The sequence below is a fragment of the Micromys minutus genome, assembly GCF_963924665.1.
Source record: "Micromys minutus genome assembly, chromosome: 31".
NCBI classification, from domain to species: Eukaryota; Metazoa; Chordata; class Mammalia; order Rodentia; family Muridae; genus Micromys; species Micromys minutus.
In genome coordinates, this window is record NC_137966.1 from 21,601,958 (window position 1) to 21,623,709 (window position 21,752).

The 21,752-nt window shown below is 44.8% G+C and overlaps 1 protein-coding gene across 2 annotated transcripts in view; it reads right to left on the reverse strand.

Moving 5' to 3' along the window:
• Window positions 1–1,092: 1,092 nt before the first annotated feature.
• USP7 (ubiquitin specific peptidase 7) overlaps window positions 1,093–21,752 on the reverse strand; it is a 48,231-nt gene continuing 27,571 nt past the window's right edge. The window contains exons 5-31 of one of the 2 annotated variants that reach the window (XM_080942003.1): window positions 20,957–21,045; window positions 19,842–19,950; window positions 18,788–18,918; window positions 18,280–18,334; window positions 17,294–17,374; window positions 17,111–17,201; window positions 15,649–15,731; window positions 13,609–13,718; window positions 12,218–12,374; window positions 11,331–11,475; window positions 10,887–11,017; window positions 10,551–10,685; window positions 10,015–10,116; window positions 9,733–9,838; window positions 8,997–9,089; window positions 8,847–8,914; window positions 8,081–8,181; window positions 7,058–7,211; window positions 6,502–6,569; window positions 6,020–6,128; window positions 5,848–5,925; window positions 5,210–5,310; window positions 4,596–4,695; window positions 3,816–3,935; window positions 3,618–3,689; window positions 3,407–3,497; window positions 1,093–3,164 (exon numbers count right to left, since the gene is read on the reverse strand). In XM_080942003.1, the coding sequence (XP_080798129.1) occupies window positions 3,058–3,164; window positions 3,407–3,497; window positions 3,618–3,689; window positions 3,816–3,935; window positions 4,596–4,695; window positions 5,210–5,310; window positions 5,848–5,925; window positions 6,020–6,128; window positions 6,502–6,569; window positions 7,058–7,211; window positions 8,081–8,181; window positions 8,847–8,914; window positions 8,997–9,089; window positions 9,733–9,838; window positions 10,015–10,116; window positions 10,551–10,685; window positions 10,887–11,017; window positions 11,331–11,475; window positions 12,218–12,374; window positions 13,609–13,718; window positions 15,649–15,731; window positions 17,111–17,201; window positions 17,294–17,374; window positions 18,280–18,334; window positions 18,788–18,918; window positions 19,842–19,950; window positions 20,957–21,045 (2,787 nt within the window). In that variant the 3' untranslated portion in view covers window positions 1,093–3,057. The remainder of the gene's footprint in view (window positions 3,165–3,406; window positions 3,498–3,617; window positions 3,690–3,815; window positions 3,936–4,595; window positions 4,696–5,209; window positions 5,311–5,847; window positions 5,926–6,019; window positions 6,129–6,501; window positions 6,570–7,057; window positions 7,212–8,080; window positions 8,182–8,846; window positions 8,915–8,996; window positions 9,090–9,732; window positions 9,839–10,014; window positions 10,117–10,550; window positions 10,686–10,886; window positions 11,018–11,330; window positions 11,476–12,217; window positions 12,375–13,608; window positions 13,719–15,648; window positions 15,732–17,110; window positions 17,202–17,293; window positions 17,375–18,279; window positions 18,335–18,787; window positions 18,919–19,841; window positions 19,951–20,956; window positions 21,046–21,752) is intronic. The other variant, XM_080942004.1, reaches the window with a different exon arrangement.

Sequence of the window (21,752 nt, forward strand, 5' to 3'; positions counted from 1 at the left end):
TGTATCCCAGAGAAACATCCCAGCTGGGACCCTGCCATTCATCCAGAACAGGTACCTGACCCCTGGCAGGGACAGCAGCTATCACACCCACAACTTTGCCCTCATGTTCTCAAAGCATGCAAGGCCCCATTCACAGATTGCAGTTCACAACTATTCATGTTCACCAACAGCAGAACCAAGACACACAGGGAGACATGGTCCTTGGAACTCCTTCAAGATAACAGGCTGCTAAGAACTGCAGCTCGGCAGCCCCTAGGAGCAAACTGTCAGTGGGTTCACTGGACTAGCCATGGCACCCTGTGGAACACATGACTGCCCCGTCCCTTAGAAACTGAACCCCACTCCTGGTGCTTAGTAGCCACAGGCAACCAGAAACTGCAGTGGGCACAAAACACTGCCACAGCAGCTCCTGTCTAAGAACACCGGGTTGGGAAAGGGATAGCAATGAGAGCCCTATACCTGAAGACAGCCCTAATTCCTACAAAAGCACCTGATCTTTGTCCCTGATCAGCTTCAACAAACTCCTCCCTCACCCCCATGTGGCACCACCAGACTTATAGTTTACACTATGTAGCCCAGAGTAGTCTCACGCCTGGGATCACTGCCCTGGCAGGGATTAATAGGCTCATCTTGATCAATATAATTGCACATTAACCCTAACAGCTGGAAAGCACCATGGTCTTCCCCTTACCGGATGTGGTCACAGGCAGCTGGTTCAATCAATGGGACCCACAGGGAGACCCGGGACACTGCCTGGCTACGAACCAGCATGCTCAAGAGCTCTGCTGTTGAAGACCCTAGTGGACCATGTCTGATGGTTATGTTCCTGCTTTTGTAGCCTGGGTCTCAGCTTGTCCCAGACCCTGCTGTGTAGCCAAGGATGGCTTTGAAGTCATCGCCCTGCTTCCACTTGAGTCTGCACAACCATTCCAGCTTCATGTACGTCCTGAGCAGAAAACTGTGTGGCCCTCACTCAGACGCCCAGCACTCTCCTACATCAACACCCACATGTCACAGAACAGAAAAATGAATGAGGCACACAAGAAACACAAGAAGTTCTTTGAAAAATAGTCATTTAATATTTAAGGGAGAATAGAAATCATGGGTATCTAAGTCTGAGCAACCCCAACAAACCCTGGAACAGGAACACCTTGGGGTTCAAAGGTCAACATTGGGTGAGCAGTCCTCATTGTCTTGCCTGTAAACTACCTGTAACTTCTCATTTGCAGGCCAAAGGGCCCAGTCGGATTGAGGCCCACCTGGTCCCCACGATGTGCTACTTTCCCCACTGATCTGTATACAAGTTATCAGAAGGCACACAATTCATAGTGCAACAGAGAAAGGAAGTCAGGTTACAGACTGGCTCAGAACCAGGAGGCCAGAGGTAACCCACAGCACAACAGTGGCCTCCCCTGGACACCTTACCCAGAAACACTGCACTTCCTCAGTCTGAATACATACATGCATGAATCCTACACGAGGACTCCTGCATGTTCCTTAGATACTGGGGATGAAGCCCAGGGCCTCTCACATACTAGACAAATTTCGTGCCGTCAGCTACATTCCATACTCCTGTCAGGGTCTGTGTAACACAGGCTGATTTGCTCCTTCCTCAGCTTCCTCACTGCTAGGATTACAGGCCTGTGCCACCACACCCTACAGACCCTTACTCATCAAGCTTCAGTGGGAAGCCAGGGGTGGTGTTCACACCTTTAAACCCAGCACTTAGGAAGCAGAGGCAGGTGGATTTTTCTGAGTACATAGCAAATTTCAGGCCTGTGGGGCAAAACCATCTCTCAAAAAAGGAAAATAAAAAACCGCCACCCAAAGGAAAAAGCTAGGTGAGAGAAACACATGGCGGCTGAAACCATGGCAAAGCTCCCAGGCCTCTGTCCAGGGAGAGCACACTCATCCTCGGCTTCCACAGCACTCACTGGATTATAATTTTTATAGAAAATTTTATTCAACATACAACATTTTCCAGCAAAAAGGCAATATACAGGAGGGTTGGTGTACGCTGCTGTTACAGAAACAAACAGAAGCACTGGGGAGGGAAGAGTGGCTTGCTCGTTCTATTCGCACTCCAAAGGACACACAGCTGGCATTAGCTCCAACGAAAAGGGAAACAAGGAGAGGACAAATAAAGCTACGCAGTGTCCAAGTCGGCCAAGTGCACTTGCACTCACCCAGCAGAAAATGACCTCCCGGGGCAAATTGTACAGGTTTCATTCATTAAATATACAATTTCATTTTCCATTTTTCCTTTTTTATTTTATCTTTTTTACAAAGTCAACAGCTTACTAACCACTAGCGAGCATGCGCTCTTGCTAAAAGGCTCTCTCCTCTGCCACTCGTCCACTCGGTCCTCACAGAAGCCTAGAGTGACTTTTCACCTGCTCAGATCATTATGTTTGCCGATGGGCAACAGAGTAAACTAAACCTTAATTGTATCTGACAGCGTATAAAAAGACCCGTTAGGACTGCACTCAGTGCATCCACTTTGTGAATGGGCTGCCGAACATCACTAGTTGACAAACTGACGGTTATTAAGAAGACTCCAGGCAGCAGAGGAGAACAACCCCAGGAAGGGCCAGCAGCGCCCAGGTGAAGGAGAGTGCTACTGATTAGGGCCTTTACAGATGCTCACAGGTCACTCAAAGTCTAACTGAAGGAAGAAATCGGACGAGCCTATTCAGCCTGACTAGTTGCAGTCAGGTGGCCAAGCTGCCTGCACCAACCAGATACCGTCTGCCGGGGACTCACATCCTAGGAACCTCTTCGCCCATGATGCTGATGGCTGCCTTGCACTGTGGTGACCATAAAATAACGCTCATTGGCATCCAAGCTTTATAAAAAAAACACCTTCATTTTGCTCAAAAAGGGCAGTCAATAGATACAGAGAAGCCAAACTGAACAGCCTCAACAAAATAAAATAACATCAGCAGCAAATCCTCTTGCTGGAGACTTCGGGTAGAGTGCACGTGCACCAGAGTTCTACGGCTGTTAAAAAGGGCACACACCCACGCACTGTCCCTCGCCTTGGACACGGGAAGGAAGTCAGTTGTGGATTTTAATTGCCTTTTCTAGGTAAGTGTAGCGACTCCTCTTTGGGGCTTTGTTGAAGTGGTCAAGCCCTAGCCAAGGCCGAGGATGAGACATGTTACCTGGCAGGGACAAAGAACAAATCGTTAGGACCTTAGGTTCTTTGGTAACCCAGATCCACAAGTTTCCTTGCTCAGTCAAGCCAGTGACCATTTGTTAAACCAATAGTTTCCACGGCCTCAGCCCCAAGAGAGCACCAGTGGAGACAGACTAGTGACCTGATCCCAGGGCTGCTGCCTCCCAGTGGTTGCACAGTCCCAAGACCTACAGTCCAAATGATGGCCACTCTTGAGAAGCCTCTTACCAGGTTGTGGCTCAAAGTCCTTCAAATTCACTTCATACTCATCTTCATTGATGTACTGATGCCGGCCCATCATGACAATTGCAAATTTAAACTGGAAAACACAAGCAAAACTTCCCCATTATCTTCTGCTGCCCGCCAAAGTGGCTCAGCTGCCTCACTCTGGGTTCAAGCGCTAGCCATTGAGACAGGGCCGGGCTCTTAGAGCACACACCTTCTCAAATTCCTTTTCCTGGATGTCCAGCAGGCTCTGAATCCGCTTCATTACTTCTCTGAAATGTTCACCCTGGGAAGACAAAAGACAGGTGGGCTCCATGCCAAAGCCAAGGTTGTCTGTGCAGGCAGCTGAGATCAGCAAGGCATTCAACATGCAGGCTCCTGACAGGAGATGCCCAGCCCTTTCAACTCTTACCTGGTGTATCCTCAGCAAAAATGGAATTCCAAATGTCCCAAACACCTCTTTGTGGAAATGTGCCACCGTGATTAGCATCTCGTTTTCCTTATCTATGTCTACCTGGTCCAAAGGTATTTCCTGGAGACACATTTTAAACAAAAAGATTTTAAGTTTAAATTCTAACCTGGCACTCAATGGGGCACACTCCCATTTAGATATAGATGGCCCCCAAAAGGTTCATGTGTTCAGTACATTGGCACTACCAGGGGGTGACAGAAACTGACTGGGATGGGTGGCCAGAAGATTAGGAAGGTCACTGCTGTGGCCTGGAAATCACAATAGGAGCTGGTGATTCCCAGAACCCACAGTGGATCACATCAGTTTCTCTAGCTCCAGCTCTGACACCCTGTTGTGGACTCTGCCTGCCGTACAGACGCAGATGCGAATGCAGGCAGAAGTCTGTCTCCCACACCCAGACCCAACCAATTTAAAGACAGATCCATAGATTCCCTCGTGGGGCCAAGGGTAGCAGGATGAAAAGGCAGGAAGCAGTGGTTGGGATGGACAGTTACTGTGCTTGGATCACCATGCACACTAGGTAGTGGCTCATTATCCTAGGCTATGTGCGTTTTCTCCTTTTGCAGCATTTTTTAACCCTGAAAAGAACTTTGAGAATCGATGAACTAACAACTCAAGCTACTTTGTGTACAGAGCAGATGCCATGGTGGCACAAGACAGCCACTGTACCCGAAGGCCCACAAGCTGGGTCTGAGGCCGGCAAGGTGACAGCTGAGTTACCTCTATTCTAAAAGTCCGACTCGTTGCAGGAGATAAGCATTCTAATAGTTCATCTTCTTGATGCACACCAATAATTTTGTAGCTCACAATTTCTAGCAGCCTAAAAGAAGAAAAGTGGGGCAGTGAGTTTATCTCATGGAAAGACTCCAGGTGGACACCACCACACACCCGACTGGAGTCTCGATCACACTCCAGTGACTGATACAATATAGGAGGGCAGCAGGCTCAGCAGTAACTGAGTCCTGCTGGCTGCTATGAAAATTCCTATGAAAGTATTTGGAAAACTAACCAAGTCAATCTCAAGGTCACCTTTATTTGAGATATCCAAATGGCAATACCATAGAAATAGACTCAGAAAAGTATTATCACTTTACAATCTGCATGGGGGCCACACCAGAAGTCTTTTCGACCACCCAAGATGCAAGGACATCCCAACTATCTTGGAATCCTGCTGTTCTTTGCTACAGGTATCACTCCACTACACACTACAGTTAACAGACGAGAAGTTGGGAGAAGGGCTGGGGCTCTGCAAGACAACAACTGCAGAAGGATGGGGCTGTTTGATTTTGGAGTGGACGGCTGTTCCACCCTCCTGCAGCTCAGGAGATACTTGCCTAAGTCTCCCTGATGCTTTGTCACCAAGCTCCACGGCTTTTTTACATTCTTCTAACAGGTCCCGGACACAGCCATGCTTGTCTGGGTATAGTGTTATTTCCTATGTGATGACAGGATGATAGAAGGCTTTAAAGAAAACAGACTTCTGCTACAACAAATGCAGTCACTAGTTCTAGTTGGGAGAGGCAGGATTTGATATCAAGGTCCTACTCAGTGGATTTAGGCACTGTAGGAGGAACGTCTCCACCAAACCAGGACTTCAGATGCTTCTTTGAAATCCTTCCTGGATTACCCTGAGAGAGCACCCCTGTTCTCAGCAGGAGACTGGTCAATAGCAGGAAGATAAAATGGCCTGCTGACCAGGTGTGGTGTAGTGAGCAGCACAGCTTGGCTGTGTGCACATTCCTGGCAGGATGTTCTCCAGTTAGGCTAGGCCAAGACTGCAGCAGCAGGGTAAGGATAACATGGCACTTGCTAGGCCAAGAAACCAGACTCCAAGCTCCTGTTCGGGCTCCTTTAGCTCAGCAATGCTCACTTTTGGCTTTCAAAGGCCACTACCAAATGCCCACAGAGAATAATCTCGTTTCAGTTCTAGAGGTTTGAAAGGGTAACGGTGACACTAGATAAAAATGCTTACCTCTTCCCTAAATTGGCTGTTTAACCATATACACTTAAAACTTCTCCTGTTCTCAAAGTCTGTGATTTTCATCTTAAGCTATCAAGAAAAAAGAGACACTTGTTTAAACACACTCCTATGAAAACCCAAGTCTTCCCTTTCTCACCCAGTTACATTGATGACTTGAACTCACTTGCTGATAGTAAAGTTTCTTAGGTTGTCTTGGCTTGAAGAATTGTAGAAGATCTCTTAAAGTACCTTCATAATTATGCCTAAGAGGATTACCAGGGCCGTCCCTATAACTGCAAGAAAACAGCACACAAATAAACTGTTTACTAGTCTACAACACACACTACCTAAGAACAGAAGCAGAGTTGGCTCTGCACTGTCTGAAAGGCGTGTGCCTACCTAGCTCACCTCTGCTCCCCAGGCCTTAGTCTCTTTCTAGCTGCATAGGGCCTTGGATCCAATGAAGGGCCAACCAAACCTAGTCCAGCATGAGAGGAGGTGGACAATTACTGCCCCACCTCTGGGCCATGTGGTCAAAGCAGAAGTGATGAAATATACTGGTATTTCAAACTTACAGGTGATCTAGCTAACCACCTAGTCAAATGTGGAGGAACTTGGCACACAGGAAAGAGCAGCCGGTGAGGATCCAGAGTGAGGCTCACTTACCCTTGAGACTTGAAAAACTGCAGCAACATGGGGTCAGTATTGAGCCTCTGTGCAACTGTCTTTGCAACCTAGGGAGTATAAAAAGACCAGAAGAAGGGAGGTTGGCACTCTGGAAAAGGGCTAGATATTTGCTAGTCTTGGGGTTCATTAGTTTCTTTAAAAAAAAAAAAAAAAGTAATATTCACATGCAACCTGAACTGAAATTCCCTAGAAATTTACTATTAGCCAGAACAAAACAACATTCTTAAATATGACACCAAGGAAGTAACCTATGTGAACAAGGGTTTTCAGGTAACTATAAATATATCTATACAGCATAATGTAATGTGACAGGTTGCATCAGTAGCTATAGATATGTTTACAATTAGACTTATGTGATAATATAGAACTAGTATTTCTCTGTGTTGTTTCACTTCTCAGCACTCTTTGGGGCGCCTTACTGTACGGCCCCGGCTGGTCTTACATGTGCTGTGCAGTGCCTGAAACTCACAATCTTTCTCAAGGCAGTTTTTCCTTTTATCGTAGGACTGAAACCACAAGGAGCCCTGTTCAATACCTGAAAATAATTCATCCTATTTGATAATGTGACCACAAATCCAGGGTCATTAGGAATCGTTTTGTCACAGAAGATGACGTCGACTCGGTGGTAGAGATCTCTGAAATATTCTTTAGCAGTGGGTAGCTCACTGTTATCATTTTCTGGGTCATCCCTGGGGAGGAACACCAAATGTAAACAAACATGGAAGGCAGACTGTGTGCTCACTGGAAGCTACAAGGGGTCTGCCTCAGCTACCTTTGTAACAAGGCACAACAAGGCAAGAATATGCCTGGAGAGGTAGCTCACAGGTTAAGAGCACTTCCAGAGGACCTGAGCCCCATCCCTAATGGCCATGTGACGGCTGATAACAAGGATCTATCTTGATACTCACTACTGGCTTCCACCAGTGGCAGGCATGCACATGGTGCATAGATACAAGCAGACAAAACATTCATATATGTAAAAACAGAGGCACATACTTATTGAGGCTCTACAGTAAGACCTGAGGCGCTCAGTGCCAGCTGCTAACTCAGTGACTGCACACACCCCACAGTTAGGCTTCCCTGCAGAGCAGTACACTAGCCTGGTTGCCCTCCACTAGCAGCCTGAACCTGCAGCTTTTGTCACTTATCATGTGCCAGTGTCCCAGCACAGACGGACAGGTGTGGACACAGGCAGCCAAGTGAGTTGCTGGAGGAGGATCTTCCACAGCAGGCCAACCTTGAGCACTTTCAGATGAGGAAATGGACTTGTTTGTAGGACATCAGAGAACTTAGGCTTGAGAGGCAGGCACTCACATTGCCCAAGCAGATTTCAAAACTTACACAGCAGCTCCTGGGTCCTCCAGCCTCTCTACCGCCCAAGTTCTAGGACTACTTTAAGTAAGGTCAATGTCTCTAATACCAAAACCTGACTCAGAATCCCTACTGTCCATGATGAGGACACTCCACTGCAGTACAGATAATAAAAACGTTTGCTGGACCCAGCACTGACCAAAGATCATTCCCTATACACAGAGATGAAAATGACAAAAGTACATACTTCTGAAACACTATGATGTCACCATCCATCAGCTCATCAAGGGCTTTATCTAGAGACACATCATAGTCCTGAATTCTCTCTGTTAAATTCGGCTTAACTTCCTACAGGAAGAGATAGCAAGTGGTTACATTTCAAAACATTTTCATGACCATATGTGGTACTGTTTTTATGCCTTCTCTACATCCAAGCCCTTTTCATCTACATGTTGTGCATTTTAGTTTCTGAGAAAGGGTGTCCTTGGTTTTTTTAGCTTGGCCCTGGATTTGAGCCTGAGCCCCCCCAAGAAACCAAGGACTCTAAATGTACATGACCACACCCGGTTTACACACATTTTTATTAAGCTATTTTATTAAAATATAAATGTAAAAGCAAATATCTAAGTATCTAATGATCCCCAATCCTAAACAGGTAAAAATTAGATATTTAAAATGTGTAGCAAGTAGGGTGTGGTGGGAAGTAGAGTTGAAGATTAGGGGCCAAAGTAGAAAACTATCTAATGTGTAGAGGACCTGGTGGTGGTGCGTGCCTTTAAATCCAAGTACATGGGAAGAAGAGGCAGGCAGATCTGAGTCTGAGGCAGCCTGGTCTACAGAATGAGGTTTTAGGACAGCCAGGGAAATCTTGTTTTAACACCCATCCTACCCACCAAGAAAGAGACAACCCAAATCAAGTACAGAGTAAGCAATAATGATTTTTAAGACCATGAGCATATCCCCCTCCCAAGCAGAAAGAATATAATGACTACAGAGAAATAAAACAAGCAAACCTCATAGAGGATAAGGCTAGTATCCTGGATAAATCCTGCTCTGTCACACATAACCGGGAGCAAGTCACCTAGAGTGAAGAAATCTATTAAATATACAACTGTAATACACTAAGCAAAATCTAGTCTGAAGAAAATGCAACCAGGACTTACGTATTTTACAGGATATGGGTGTGTAGATATGTCCACAGTAATTCAAGCTCCGTGTTTTAGGATCATACATCTTCAAAAATAACATTACATCATCTACAAGTTGATGAACAGGTGGTTAGTGTCCTAATCTTTAGTACAATGTTTGAAAATGCTAACAAGTTAGGGCAAGTGACAAGCCCTCACAGTGACAAGTTCCCAGAAAGTGACAGTGACACAAGGATCCTTCAGGAGGCTGACCCTGTGATGGCAGAGGTGGGCTCCACAAATCACAGCTCATGACCCAATATTTGAGAAGGTGAATAGGACACTCTGTATAACAACTGAGACTTGGCATGACTACTGGACCAGAGTTCCCAGGTGACTACCATAGTGGGGTATCCTCCACAAAAGCAACCCCTAATCTGTTCTTACAGAGCAAAAGCTGGTTTGTGGGACAGCTACCTGTTTCAACATACTTTCACACAGGCCATGAGGCTTAAGGTGCAGCATCTGCAAAGTGACCCACTACATGCCTGCAACCCTGACTAGTCATCTGACCAGAGTGATGAACAGGAGGCTCCCTCAGAGCCTGTGGCCTCCTCTTGAGCCCTCATCATGGAAGGGACTGAATGAGTAGTGTGGAGGTCCCAGGAGCTCCTTCTCCAAGGGAAGGAAGGTTCAGCCCTCTGCTGAGATCAATGACTGCTCCAAGCCTACTGACTGCTCTAAAAGTAGCAGGCGGCTCGTGGGCACTTACGATCTTTATCAAACTTGGGCAATGTTGCTCCACTAGCAGCCAGCTCAGGATCAACTGTTTCCAGGAATATTGTCCAAGGGTTCTCATTATCACTCAGTTCAATCATCTATTTCCAAAAGAGATGCTCATTTTAGAAGGTGGCAAAGGCTTAGGTGAGGGCGACTGACAACTATGCTTGAGTGTGCAGTGTGTCCAGCTCTGCTGAACGCAACCCACAGGGGCACAGGCTGCTAACTGCAGAGCTCCACACGAGACACCCGAGGGTCCGCCAACAATATTTACTGTTTTGTTGCCGTCGGCTTCGCTATCCAGCATCGCAGGCCGCTTTGTCCCGTTACTCCTCGCTTGCATAGGCCACAATCGGATCTGATCTTGTGGAAACCCCTGAAAAAAATCCAGAACTTTATTAAGACAAGCATCTCATTTACCAATTTAATGCTTCTGTGAGTCAAAGGGAATGGGAAAGAATCAAACGTGACACTCTTGTCCCGTGGCACAGACAATTTGTGCCTTCTAGAAAGTCAGTACTACTATGACACTCCAGGGCTCAGCCTAAAATGCTATTTTACCAGAAACTGGTGGTGGCAGTACAGGAACAAACAGTCCCCACAAGCTCCTTCTCAGATCTGCTACAAGGTTAGGTTTGGGGACTGAAGGAAGTAGATCTGAGATTAAAAATTCTGACAGCCGGGTCAGGAGCTTGGCTCAACATCTCCTTTTCAGGTAGGGCTCAGACACAAGTCAATCAATCAATCACACAAGGTAGTGGTATCTCGTGGTATCAATAGCCTAGGTGTGAGCAGAGGAGCTATACCCACCATGGTCTGGGAGAGGCTCTGAACAAACTCGGCCAGGGAGGAATTCTTCAGAACCTTGAACACGGTGTACCTCACTTTTTCCTCATCGTACATGTCATTTCCTTGGTGGCCACAAAACTGGTCCTCTGCAACTATCTGAAGGCACACAGAGCTGAACTTACAACCAGTGAGACACATAACCCTGAGCACACTCAAAAGGCTCCAATCAGCCAGTCGCGTCTCCACCTCGTGAGCACCTGAAGCTGTACCAATGCCCACAATGTTCAAAGAGCTACTGAGATCGGAAAGCACGGGCCCACGGCACTGCACACACAGTCTCATTGGCCTGAGGCTGACCTGCACTTGCATGTAGAGATGGGCTTCCTGCCGCTCCTTCCGCTTCTGAGCTTCGATCCTTTTCTCTTCTTGCAATCGTTCCACCAACTGCTGAGGAATATCATGGTCGGTGACAGCTTGTAACACTTCACCTGCAGGACAAATGCATCCTTTCACCTGGTGCTAACTCTGCTTTCCCTTCCTTCCAAGGGCCTTGTTAGGTCTTCACTAATAACCTAGGATTGTAGAAGGACTTGAGACCATATGTAGTTCATGCCCAGCACAGCTTGCTTTTTAGGTGATGGGGATAGAAAGAAGGGGGTTGGGGAGAACCTTTGGGCAGGCAACAAGGCATTCACTCCATGCTCTGTGGTACTGTATTATACAGTAGAAAGCCAAGGCAGTGAGAGCCTTTGTAGAACTATATCAAGCTGTCATAGTGTAACACAAGCCACTGGTACTCACTTAGCTTTGACTCCCTGATGTACACTAACATATAGGCATTTGTGCAGTGTCGAACAGATAGATCGTCATCATGACCTCCATAATTGTGCTCAATAGCTTCTTCTTTAGTACACCTGGATACCACATCATCATCAAATTTACACCACTGGAAAAAAAAGCAGGTAGATGTGAGTAGTGAACAGCATTAAAGGCACTGCTGAGCAAAAAACACACACCCTCCTCCAATATCCAGAGCACTTTTGCCTTTCTCGCTCTAAGTTTGAGGAAGGAACCATGTGCCCACTTGTACTCCTAGCTACCCACTCAAATAGCCTGTTTTCAACTTTCAATCATTCACATAGCAACAACCTGTGGAGAATCAACAGGCACGGAGTACAATGAATTCATTAAGTAAAAACTTCATGCTGTATTTACATAATTCAATAGATTTTAGTAAAAGAACAAAAAAAAAAAAATGCTGTGGCAAGCTTCTGACTTTAAATTATCTAACAATGATCTTCTAATTTGTCTTGGACAACATCATTTTAAATGCCTTGGCTGAAAAATATCTGTTCTGAAAACCTGCTTTGTCACAGAGCATCACACTCGGCCTTCATTCCCATTGTCATGAAGACCATGGCAGGGTGTCACATGAGGGACTGTGGAGGATGACGGCAGACACAAGCACAGCCCTGATGCAATGAAGCCCTCCTAGCCCAGACAAGGAAACTGCTGTGTCAGCACGCATACCTTCACACTGTCCTGTCAAAAATTAGCAAGAAAACAGCACTCCAAAAAACAAACACACATAACCTCCTTCTCCCCCAAAATACAAAGGCCAGGAAGGAATTCAGTTCATGAAGCATGAAGCAGAACAAGAGGCATCAGCATCCAGGGCCAGCACTTACTTTGCCATCCCCTTTGGGATTTAGGTAAACCACGTAATGTCCGCCATGATTATCTCCACTGTGAACCAAGACTGCATGAAGAATGTAATTCGCAGGGTCCTTAGGGTCTGTTTTTTGCAAAAATTCATCAAGTGGTAACTGTTCTGGAAACTCAAATCTATCAAAATATTTTTAAAAAGAGTATTAAAATTCTTTAAAAAGCAATATTGATTTGCATGTAAAATATGGTGTCCTTGAGAGCTTTATTTTTAAACTCTTATAACTGATTGTGCATCATCAATCATGAACTACGTACGGATGACTGAAGGCTCTTGAAGCTACTTCTAAAGGAGTACCTACTTACCAGAAAAATTATTTCTATCAATTTAAACTTAAGGAAAAATTCAGAGAACACTAAGATACTATCAGATTCACGTTCAAAGAGTTAACCCAACCATCTCATAGTAAATTTACACTGAACTTAGTTATGACTGTGTACATAAGCCTAAGGCATCTACAAATGTACCAAAGAAATCTTGGTGTTTAAGAGGGGCAAACTAGCCAGAAAGATGTGTGTCTAAAAAAGAGCTTTACCCTCAGAACACACTACGTTTGGTATAGTCCTAAATTATTGGCCTCTTAATTTGTGATTTAGTTTGCTAAATCTTATCAATGATAAAGCAAACTGTACTCAAGTATGGGCTAAGTAGCACAGCTGGTACAGTGCCCGCCCAGCATGCATGAGGCCATGATCTCTTTCACCAATTCAGTAAATGCCTATTGGCCCAGTTTGATAGAGCAAAGACAGGTTTATAGTCCTGGTGAGCTGGCAACCAGCCTGAGTTAAACTGTCTGAAAATTAAGTAAATAGCCTTCAGAGGTAGGAAGGAAAGCCACAAAGTAGAACAGAGAACAATCTGAGGGCTGCATGAATCCAACCATATCACCTCGGGACTGTTTGCTGAAAATGTCTGACTTGGACTTTAAGGAAAAATTTCGTAATTTCAGACCTCATATATTGGTAGCCAAACATGCTCCCAATGGAAGCACTTCCCTAAATTCTTGAATCTGTTATCTTAAAAATATGGATAAAAAACTTTAATGGGGTAGAAATATATACATCATCATTCTTGGAAGTCTTAGTGCACATTCTGGAAGCTAAAAATAAAACAATACACCGATTCAAGGTGGAAATTTACATTTAGTCAAAAGCTAAAAACTTTGTGACCTTGTCAGAAAACCTTGCCCTTTGCCTTCAATGTGGCAAAGCAGTGGGTTGGGGTCAGGGTATGATCACTGAGGGACAATCAACTTAGAACAACTACCCATCAGACAGCTCTATCATATTGAAGAGGAAGGAGAACAGAGATAGCACAGCAGAGGTTTAACAGAGCCCCTCAAACTTCTATTACCTGTCATTGATCTTGATATTTTGGTCCGTCTGAGGGTCATACATAAACCTCATAAGTTGCAGGTGTAATACTGGGGGCAATGTTAGGAATTTCACACCTTTCTCGGCTTCCTGGAAGTTAAGAAGAACTGGTCATTTTTAGTCCACCTCTGTGTAGTTTTTGTTTTCTTGGAGATGGGAGTCTCACTTTTAAACTTTGAACTTACAGTGTTCCCCCTACTTCTGCCTCCCAAGTTACCACTCCAGGGTTGTTTGTTTTTGGAGACAGAGTTTTACCAAGTCACCCTGGCTGGCCTGGAACCCCTCTCTCTGCCTACCAAATACTGGGACTAAAGTGTGCCCCATCATATCCAGCTTTACCTGTTTAAGCTAGAAAAGAAGTGTTTCTTATCAGGAAGATAGATCAGAGGTGAAGATAATTAAATGCCCCACAAGGGTGACAGACCTGATGTGATCACTGGAACCATATCAAGATGGAATCAAAGAACCACCGTGTCCAAAGTTAACCTCTGACCTTCCAACAGGTTTACACACATACACACATATATATACATCATGCATGTACACACAAATTAAAATAATAGTTTTAGCACTAAAGAAACACACTTGGGGAGTTTTGGTGGTAAATGTAAAGAAGTTTGGATATCTTTTTAGAGAGCCTCTAGCTCAGTATGAGGGAGATTACAACCTAACCTGGACAACTAGAAGGGTAACACTAGTCATTTAAAAGGCTACTTGCTACCATCAAACACTATGAAAAAAAAAAAAAGAGAGAGAACCACAAAAAATTAAGAAAATGGTGGCTAGAGACCAACCTGGTCTACAGAGCCACTTTCAGGACATCTAGGGGAACAGGGAGAAAGAAACCTTGTCTCAAAAATACCAAGCCCGAAAGCTGCTTGAAGTCATGTGAAGGAAGAGAGGTATGTGAGAACCCCCTTGAGAACAAGCACAGATGTAAACAGACCCCTTCCCTGAAGGCTGGCCAGACTCGGGGCTCAGGATGCTTTAGCCCTACTTGTCACCAACACCACAACCTCACCCCTGATCTTCATTTCTAACCCCTCTCCCAGTAAACAGATGGGAACCTATTTGGCAATAATCTCTGTAATACAAGAGGATGTTGAGATAGGGCTCCACACCACCAAAACCCAATGTTCCATTTCCACAGCTCCCCACTTAGTGAGCACTTCTTCCAGCTCTCTTATGTGCAGCAAAAACTTCTGACCCTCAGTGAGTCAGCAGAACAGAGCCATGATCCCATGAGTTTCAAGTTGGTAGGGCTGTTAAGTGATCTGATAATACAGTCCCTAACTCTGGCCCAGCACCCACCTTTACTCTAGGCCTGTGGGAGGCAGAGGCAGACAAGTCTGAGGGCAGCCTGGTCTACAGAGCAAATTCCAGGACAGTGAGAAAAAACAAAGAAAAACTCTGCTAATGAATGAATGAAACTCACAGCCAGTCAGTCCAGCTATAAACCTGAAAAGGAGCCTGGGATGCCTGAGCAGCAAGCACAGCCCAGCTCCCACTGCAGTCCAGGTCACTTGTTCACAATCAGTCCCTTGGGCACATCCTAGGGATGCATTCCTTACCCTATAAGCTACTGCTAAGCATGGCAGCAAACAGCACCTAAAAGCAAAAGGTCCACAGTTCCAGCAGATCTGCCAAAGAGGCAGAGGCAGATGGATTTTTGAATTTGAGACTAGCTTGGTCTACAATGCAGGCTGCAGGTTAGCCAGGGCTACACAGAGTAAATCGTGTATCAAAAAAATGATACAAAACAGTAACAGCCAAGAAACTTTTTGATAATCAGGCCAGAAAATGTTCTGATGAAGCATAAAACAGAAACTGTCAGTTCTCACAGCACACTTCACCTACTCTGCTGGTATAAAACACTTCACTTCTTCAATCAGACATTCCCTCACCTCATCAGACCAGTGACTCAAAAGAGAGAAAATGCCTGTAGGCTCAAAATCTCAAAAGCATAAGAAACAGCCCCGCATAGCAGGTCAGGGACTGGAGACACGGGGAGGGACGTTACCTGCAGGCCGTGCTCCCCAGCGTCGTACTTATTGTCACCGTCTAGTTGTTCTACTGCCACATAATCCACAAATGATTCAAATACTTTAAAAAGAAATAAAGAGAACAGGTCAGTTGGTGTGATCAATAAAAAAGCTCAAGCACATAACACAGGCAGCCTGGGTGTACATTTAAATAATAATGTGACTAGGACACCAGCAGAGTACGAACAGCAGCTTCCCCATCCACTGACACAGGACACTACACCGTCCCTGCTGGAAAATGGCAGAAAGGAAGGGAAACTCAGGTACTTCCTTTTTAATGTTGCCCAAACACTTCTAAGCTTAATCAATGAGGACAGCATGGGGCTGCAACATAGACCATCTGTGGGCTGGAAATCAGATGTGAAACTCAAAGGGGCTGGATAAAGAAGAACCAGGCCAAAGACGGGCCTGCATGGTCGGCCCTGACGTTCTGACACAATCAGAACAGTGACAAGAACAGGAGCAACTACTACAGTGACCACTAAAATCACCTGTCATTAAACATGAGGAGGTCAGGGGTCCACACAAAGGCCTTCCCCTCCAGTAGGGATGGGATAAACACAAGAGGGTTAGCACTCACAGAGGGCAACAGGTGCCGTGGGGTAGAGGTCCTGAGACAAAGGAACAGAAGGGCCAGAAAGAACGAGAAGAGAAAAATGAAGCAGAAGTCAAGGCAGTAAGCATTGGACAGCAAAGCAGACCCATGCAGCAAGAGGCTGGACAGAAAAAGATAGTGATACCTATGCAGACCATGGAAAAAAACGGAGTGGACAGTAATCAAACTCCAGCTTAACAAAAGAAAAAGGGCCCCAACAGGAAGACAATGGTACAAATAAAACCCCTGCCAATCTGGAATCTATGCCCAGGAAAACTTTGACTACACATCAGAGATGCCTAACTTGTTATATAGGCTTTACAATGAAATAAATATACAGAATCAAAATTTTCATTACCTTTACTTCTATGGAAAACCATGTACATTGATCACTAAACTTATTATGTACCCCTATCAAGAGATAAAGTTGAGCCTGCCATAAATGCAACCAGAAAATGAGAGCAATGGCGTGAACCTGTAGATAAGCAATATACCTGTAGATGAAAGCCCCTAAAATGAACTAGGTGATAACCAAGCCACCGGTCCTGTAAGGCACACATGAACACAATGCTGAAAAAGGCATTAAACTACAACGGGGCTGGCCCAAGTTGCTGAATGCTACAAGTGTCTCTCTCCTCTGAGGGGTTAGGGGATCCAGAGACTGGGCAGGCCGGCCACAAGAGGCTTTGGGGCATCTGAATATCTGAGAGTTGGATACGCAGAAGCAGGTACACACTGAGTGTGCTGCATGCTTAAGATGTCACTCGCTACATCTAACCTTAATCACTGTACAAAATAAAACAGCAGGAGATTATAAGCTTATGAAGTATGGAAACAAGACTTACTGTTTTTCTTTCCTTTTATACTTAGCTGGATATCATAATAATCTTCTCTCCTATCAGAACGGTAGTCTACTTCTTTGCACTGAATATAAGACTGTAAAACAAACAGAAGGCAGTTCAGCGTTGGTTGTCAAATCTATGTTTATAATCTTTGAAAGCCGCTCTTTAAAACCAATGCTCACATACCACCATTTTGCCTCTGAATAACTTTGGAATGGTGCCCTCTACACATGTGCCTTTCATTTTATTTTCCACATTATCAAGCAACTGAAAGAGAAGATTTGGGCATTAAAAAAAGGAACTTATACTTGAATAATACATAGTCATTTAACATTTTACTTGGAAATGGCAACAGTCAAAGAATTTCTAGACTATAATATGTTACCTTTGGCATGCAATTATAAAAAAAAACATACAAATCTTTCTTGGCTGGATTTTGTTGCTTTTACAAAAGTATCTACATGCAATAGTTGAGGTTAACCTTTTATACAGTCTTTGGAATGAATTAGTAATCTGGAGTGCCTTTAGAAGCATGTTTTATATTTATTTTACCTCTGTGGAAAAGCATGTAAATTGATCACTAAACTTAACTCGTAATGGTCCACACCAAGAGATTAATGAGGTTGAGCCTGTCAACAGGATTGACTGGTTTGTCCATGGATATTTAATGAACTGATTCAATCCAGCTAGTGCTGCAAGAAAGAAAACACACCTTGCCCAGCCAATCACCTTGAACAGCCATTCCACGTCTGCGTGAACACGCATCTATGTCCTTCCTCAATCCAGGAATGAATGTACTAGTGACTAATGGGGACAGGCAACAGTACCACTTCTGTAGTGTCTGTGGATGCCTAAGTCAACGTGTGTACTCCTGGCTTCAGACTCCTGTGCATATGCTCAGGCAAATAATGAGAAACCCACTACTCACAGGTACATCTGTTCAACCTTCCCCAGCATCACCTATGACTGACTCAGTCCTTCCCACAGTCTGCAACTAGAGAGCAGTAAGCCAGGCATGGTGGTGGGACCCCAGCACTCTTTAACTGTGGCCTACAAACATTAGTCCTAAACCATAAGTGGTCTGCTCAGCTTTGAAATTCTACTTGGTAAGACTTCTAGCATTGCCTCAAACATTCACTTTGAGAACCAAACAGTTACTGCTTGAAACTTACCACTCGACAAAGCTCTTGAACATCGTGTTGCATGAAGCTATCTAAAGTTTCCCACCTTTCAAAGAGAAAAGGAAGTATCTACATTTCAATTTCTGTATTTCAAGGGAGTGAATTAAGACGCAATCTAGACTGTAAACTAAATTGAATAAACCTTTAGCCTCAAATTCAGTGTGTTTTTTGGTATGTAAAGAGTATCTTGGGGATTGTTATAATGCAAAGATTAAACTGAATTTTATTAGAAGTCAGAGAAATTAAAAAAAAATCTAGAAGGTGGGATCTACAAGCTACACATACATACATTTCAAAGCTAGACATGCCCCTTTGTTGAAAAGCAAAGTGGTGAAATCTTTCAAGAAAAACTCTTAAGACAAAGCCTTACTTCCAAGAGGGAAAGCATAGAAGCCCTGGGCCAGCGGTGAGCCTGCCTGAGCCGGATGCCGTGTCATTCCTGTCTCCACTCTTGTCCCTTACACAGAAAGCAGAATGGAGGTGGATTGCTGATACATACCCAAATGACTTTGTGAGCTTTTTTGTTCCCACGGGCTTATCACTGTGCTGTAATTCATAGAATACTCTTTGTAATGCCAAAGGGACGCTTTTAGATGAATCATCGCCCTCTGTTGGCATCATGTACACAGCCTAAAAGAATTGATTTAGAAGTGTTTAATTTTAGGTAAAAGTATCATTTCTAATATCATAAGGAGTAAAGCAATTTGCTAGGGGCTCTTAACTATGCCCAAGTTTGTAAAACCATCAAATGTCTGTAGAGACAATTTAGAAAAAACAAGAGAGTGCAGAAAAAGTCACTACAGCTCACCACCAGAGCACTCTCTGGGGGCAGTGCAAATTTAGCCTTGCCAGTGTTTGGAACCAGAAATGAAATGCAGATGGGATTCAAGCTACCACGCCACACACTCCCACCTCAGAGGGCCACTGTCCCAGAAGTGAGCAAATGAGACACACCAGGAGCCTACCTATATATAAGTAACCCGCTCTGTCCTACTCCATACTGTCTGCAAAACACCCTCAGTCAGAAAAGTACCACCCTCCAGTATTAGACTCAAACTGCTTATTAAGAAGCTGAGGCAGAAAGATCACAAAGACTACTACTAAGTGAGTTTAAAGTCAGTCTAGGAACATATGTAACTCTCCCCCTCCTTAACTATGTAAGGAAGAAGGTGTGTGGGGCTGGGTGTGAGTGGTGCCACCCATCTTTATCCCAGCACCCTGCAGACCAGGCAGGCAGATCTTGGTCAGCCTGTCAGCTACAAAAGAGCCAGTACTACATAGACTTTGTCTCTAAATAAGGTCAGGGGGGCCTGAGAATATCATTTAAAGATAGAAACATTAGTCTTATAATCAATTAATTGTTATCATTATGGTGTTTGTATTTTTAAGTTTCATCACATAAATTAGCTGTAAGAGCAGGTGGACTGTACCAGCATCAGAGCCTGGCAAGGCCTCCCTGTGGGCTGCTGTTTGTTTTGGGAGGACACTTTGCTGGGCCTTTAACATACCTTGTAGAAGGCAGAAAGCTGCTGAAAGGAATACTATTCATTTACCTTTCGTAACTGATTTGTGAAAAACAAGGTCTGCAGCAAGCTATTCATGTAACACGTCGCTCCCTGATTCTTTAAGCCGACATAGCCAGTATGCTTCTTTGAATCCCACCTGAAAAACAGTCCAAGTTTGAGGGTCCACTGCACAGGACAACTGGCTTCTACAATAGCAGTTTGCAATTTGCCCCTGGCATCTGTGTAGCTGAGCATCACCATCTCTTTATCTTCTGTTTTCTCGAATCCTGACAAAGAACGCTGTCCACAGATCATTCCTCCAGGCACAACACCAGGAACTGAGGCCTCACTCACATCGAAAGAATCTTTCATTGCTGTGACCATTCAAACTCAATTTCAGCATTCACCTGTCTCCTAATAGTTTCAGCACTTCTGTCATTTATCTATAAAGATCAGCACTCAGACGCCGGGGATCACCTTTACATCACATATGACTACAGAACAATCTGAGTGCCCCCCACACATGCGCGGGCTCACGCTCTCTCCCCTCCCTGAACAGCAAATGTGAATGTCTAATGCCTCACTGAGGTGTGGCAACAGCTGAATACTGCAGACACCCTACCACCAAACCTACAAAAATACACTTATGCAAAAGGCAGGAATGTAGATTTTGAAGTTTTAGAAAGCACTTTTAAAACCCCAAGGATGGCACCTCTTTGGTAAGCTATCTGAGTGGCTACTTAAAAGAAATGGTAGTCTAAGCTGTGTTTCAGATATTTTCAACCCACGTGGCCACCCAGCAGAGAAATCTACCGGTAAACAGAAACAACTGCTTCTTTCACACACGCTAACAAGAGTATGAGCCAACACCAGAGAGGACGAAAGAGTGTGCTTTCGCAGGGCATGGCTAACAGCCCAGATTAGAACCTCACACCTAAAAAGGGGCTGGACCTGTCAGTAGTGCCCAGCACATTCCCTGTGTCAGGTTGTACACAAAGACTGTGACTGGAAGCAGTGCTGGCTGGCTGTAGCCAGAAAACCCACTGGTAAGGTGTGAAGTAGGCAACTACGATGGAGAACGTTGGGGCCAAACCCAAGATAGTAAGAAGCATTCTGGAGCATCGAAATACAGCACAGGAGTACTCAATTCAACAAAAACTTACGCAACTCCATGGGGAGCATCCGCCTGTACAAAAACTTCAAAGGTGACTTTGTCATCATCTATAAATCCTTTCTCAGGATCAGTCACTTCCTGTAAAATAAGAACCACAAGCATCCCCTTTACTGAAAAGAAGCGATGTCTTTGCACTCTGCACTCTGTTGAAGCACTACTTCGGAATTTAACGGGGCACGCCTTTAACATTCTTGTGCAACTGTGCTTTAGTTTGGAGAGGTCCTTTTTAAGTATGGCCCCCTGGTAACTTTGCAAAGGTAAAGGTGCTCAGGGTTTACAGTCACAGCTGAGAGAGCTGGTGAGGTTCTAAAGTACTCTGACTAGAGAGCAACATGCAATGACCACCCAACTGGCCACCTCTGCAGAAAAGATTTCCACAGTGTGACTAAAATGTGCTGTAGTGGGCTAAAGAAACAGCTCTGCCTAACAGGTGTTCTGCTGTCATGAGAATCAGAATTTAGTCCTAGCACCCACACCCCACAGCTCACAAGTGCCAGGGCTCTAAACCCAAAGAATCTGACAACCAGTCCTAGCCCCTGTGGCACCCTCATACACGAGTTTTTGAAAGATATTCTAAAAATTCATATTTGATGCCAGGTGGTGGTGGCCTGGTCTACCTAGTGAGTTCCAATACAGCCAGGGACACACACAGAGACCCTCCATGCCACGCCTGAGGAGCCAGTGAGATGACACCAATAGCACTTGCCATCCAAGCTTGAATCCATGATCTGAGCTGAATCCACAGAACCCACACAAATGGACCACACCCTAGCTCATGTGTGCCC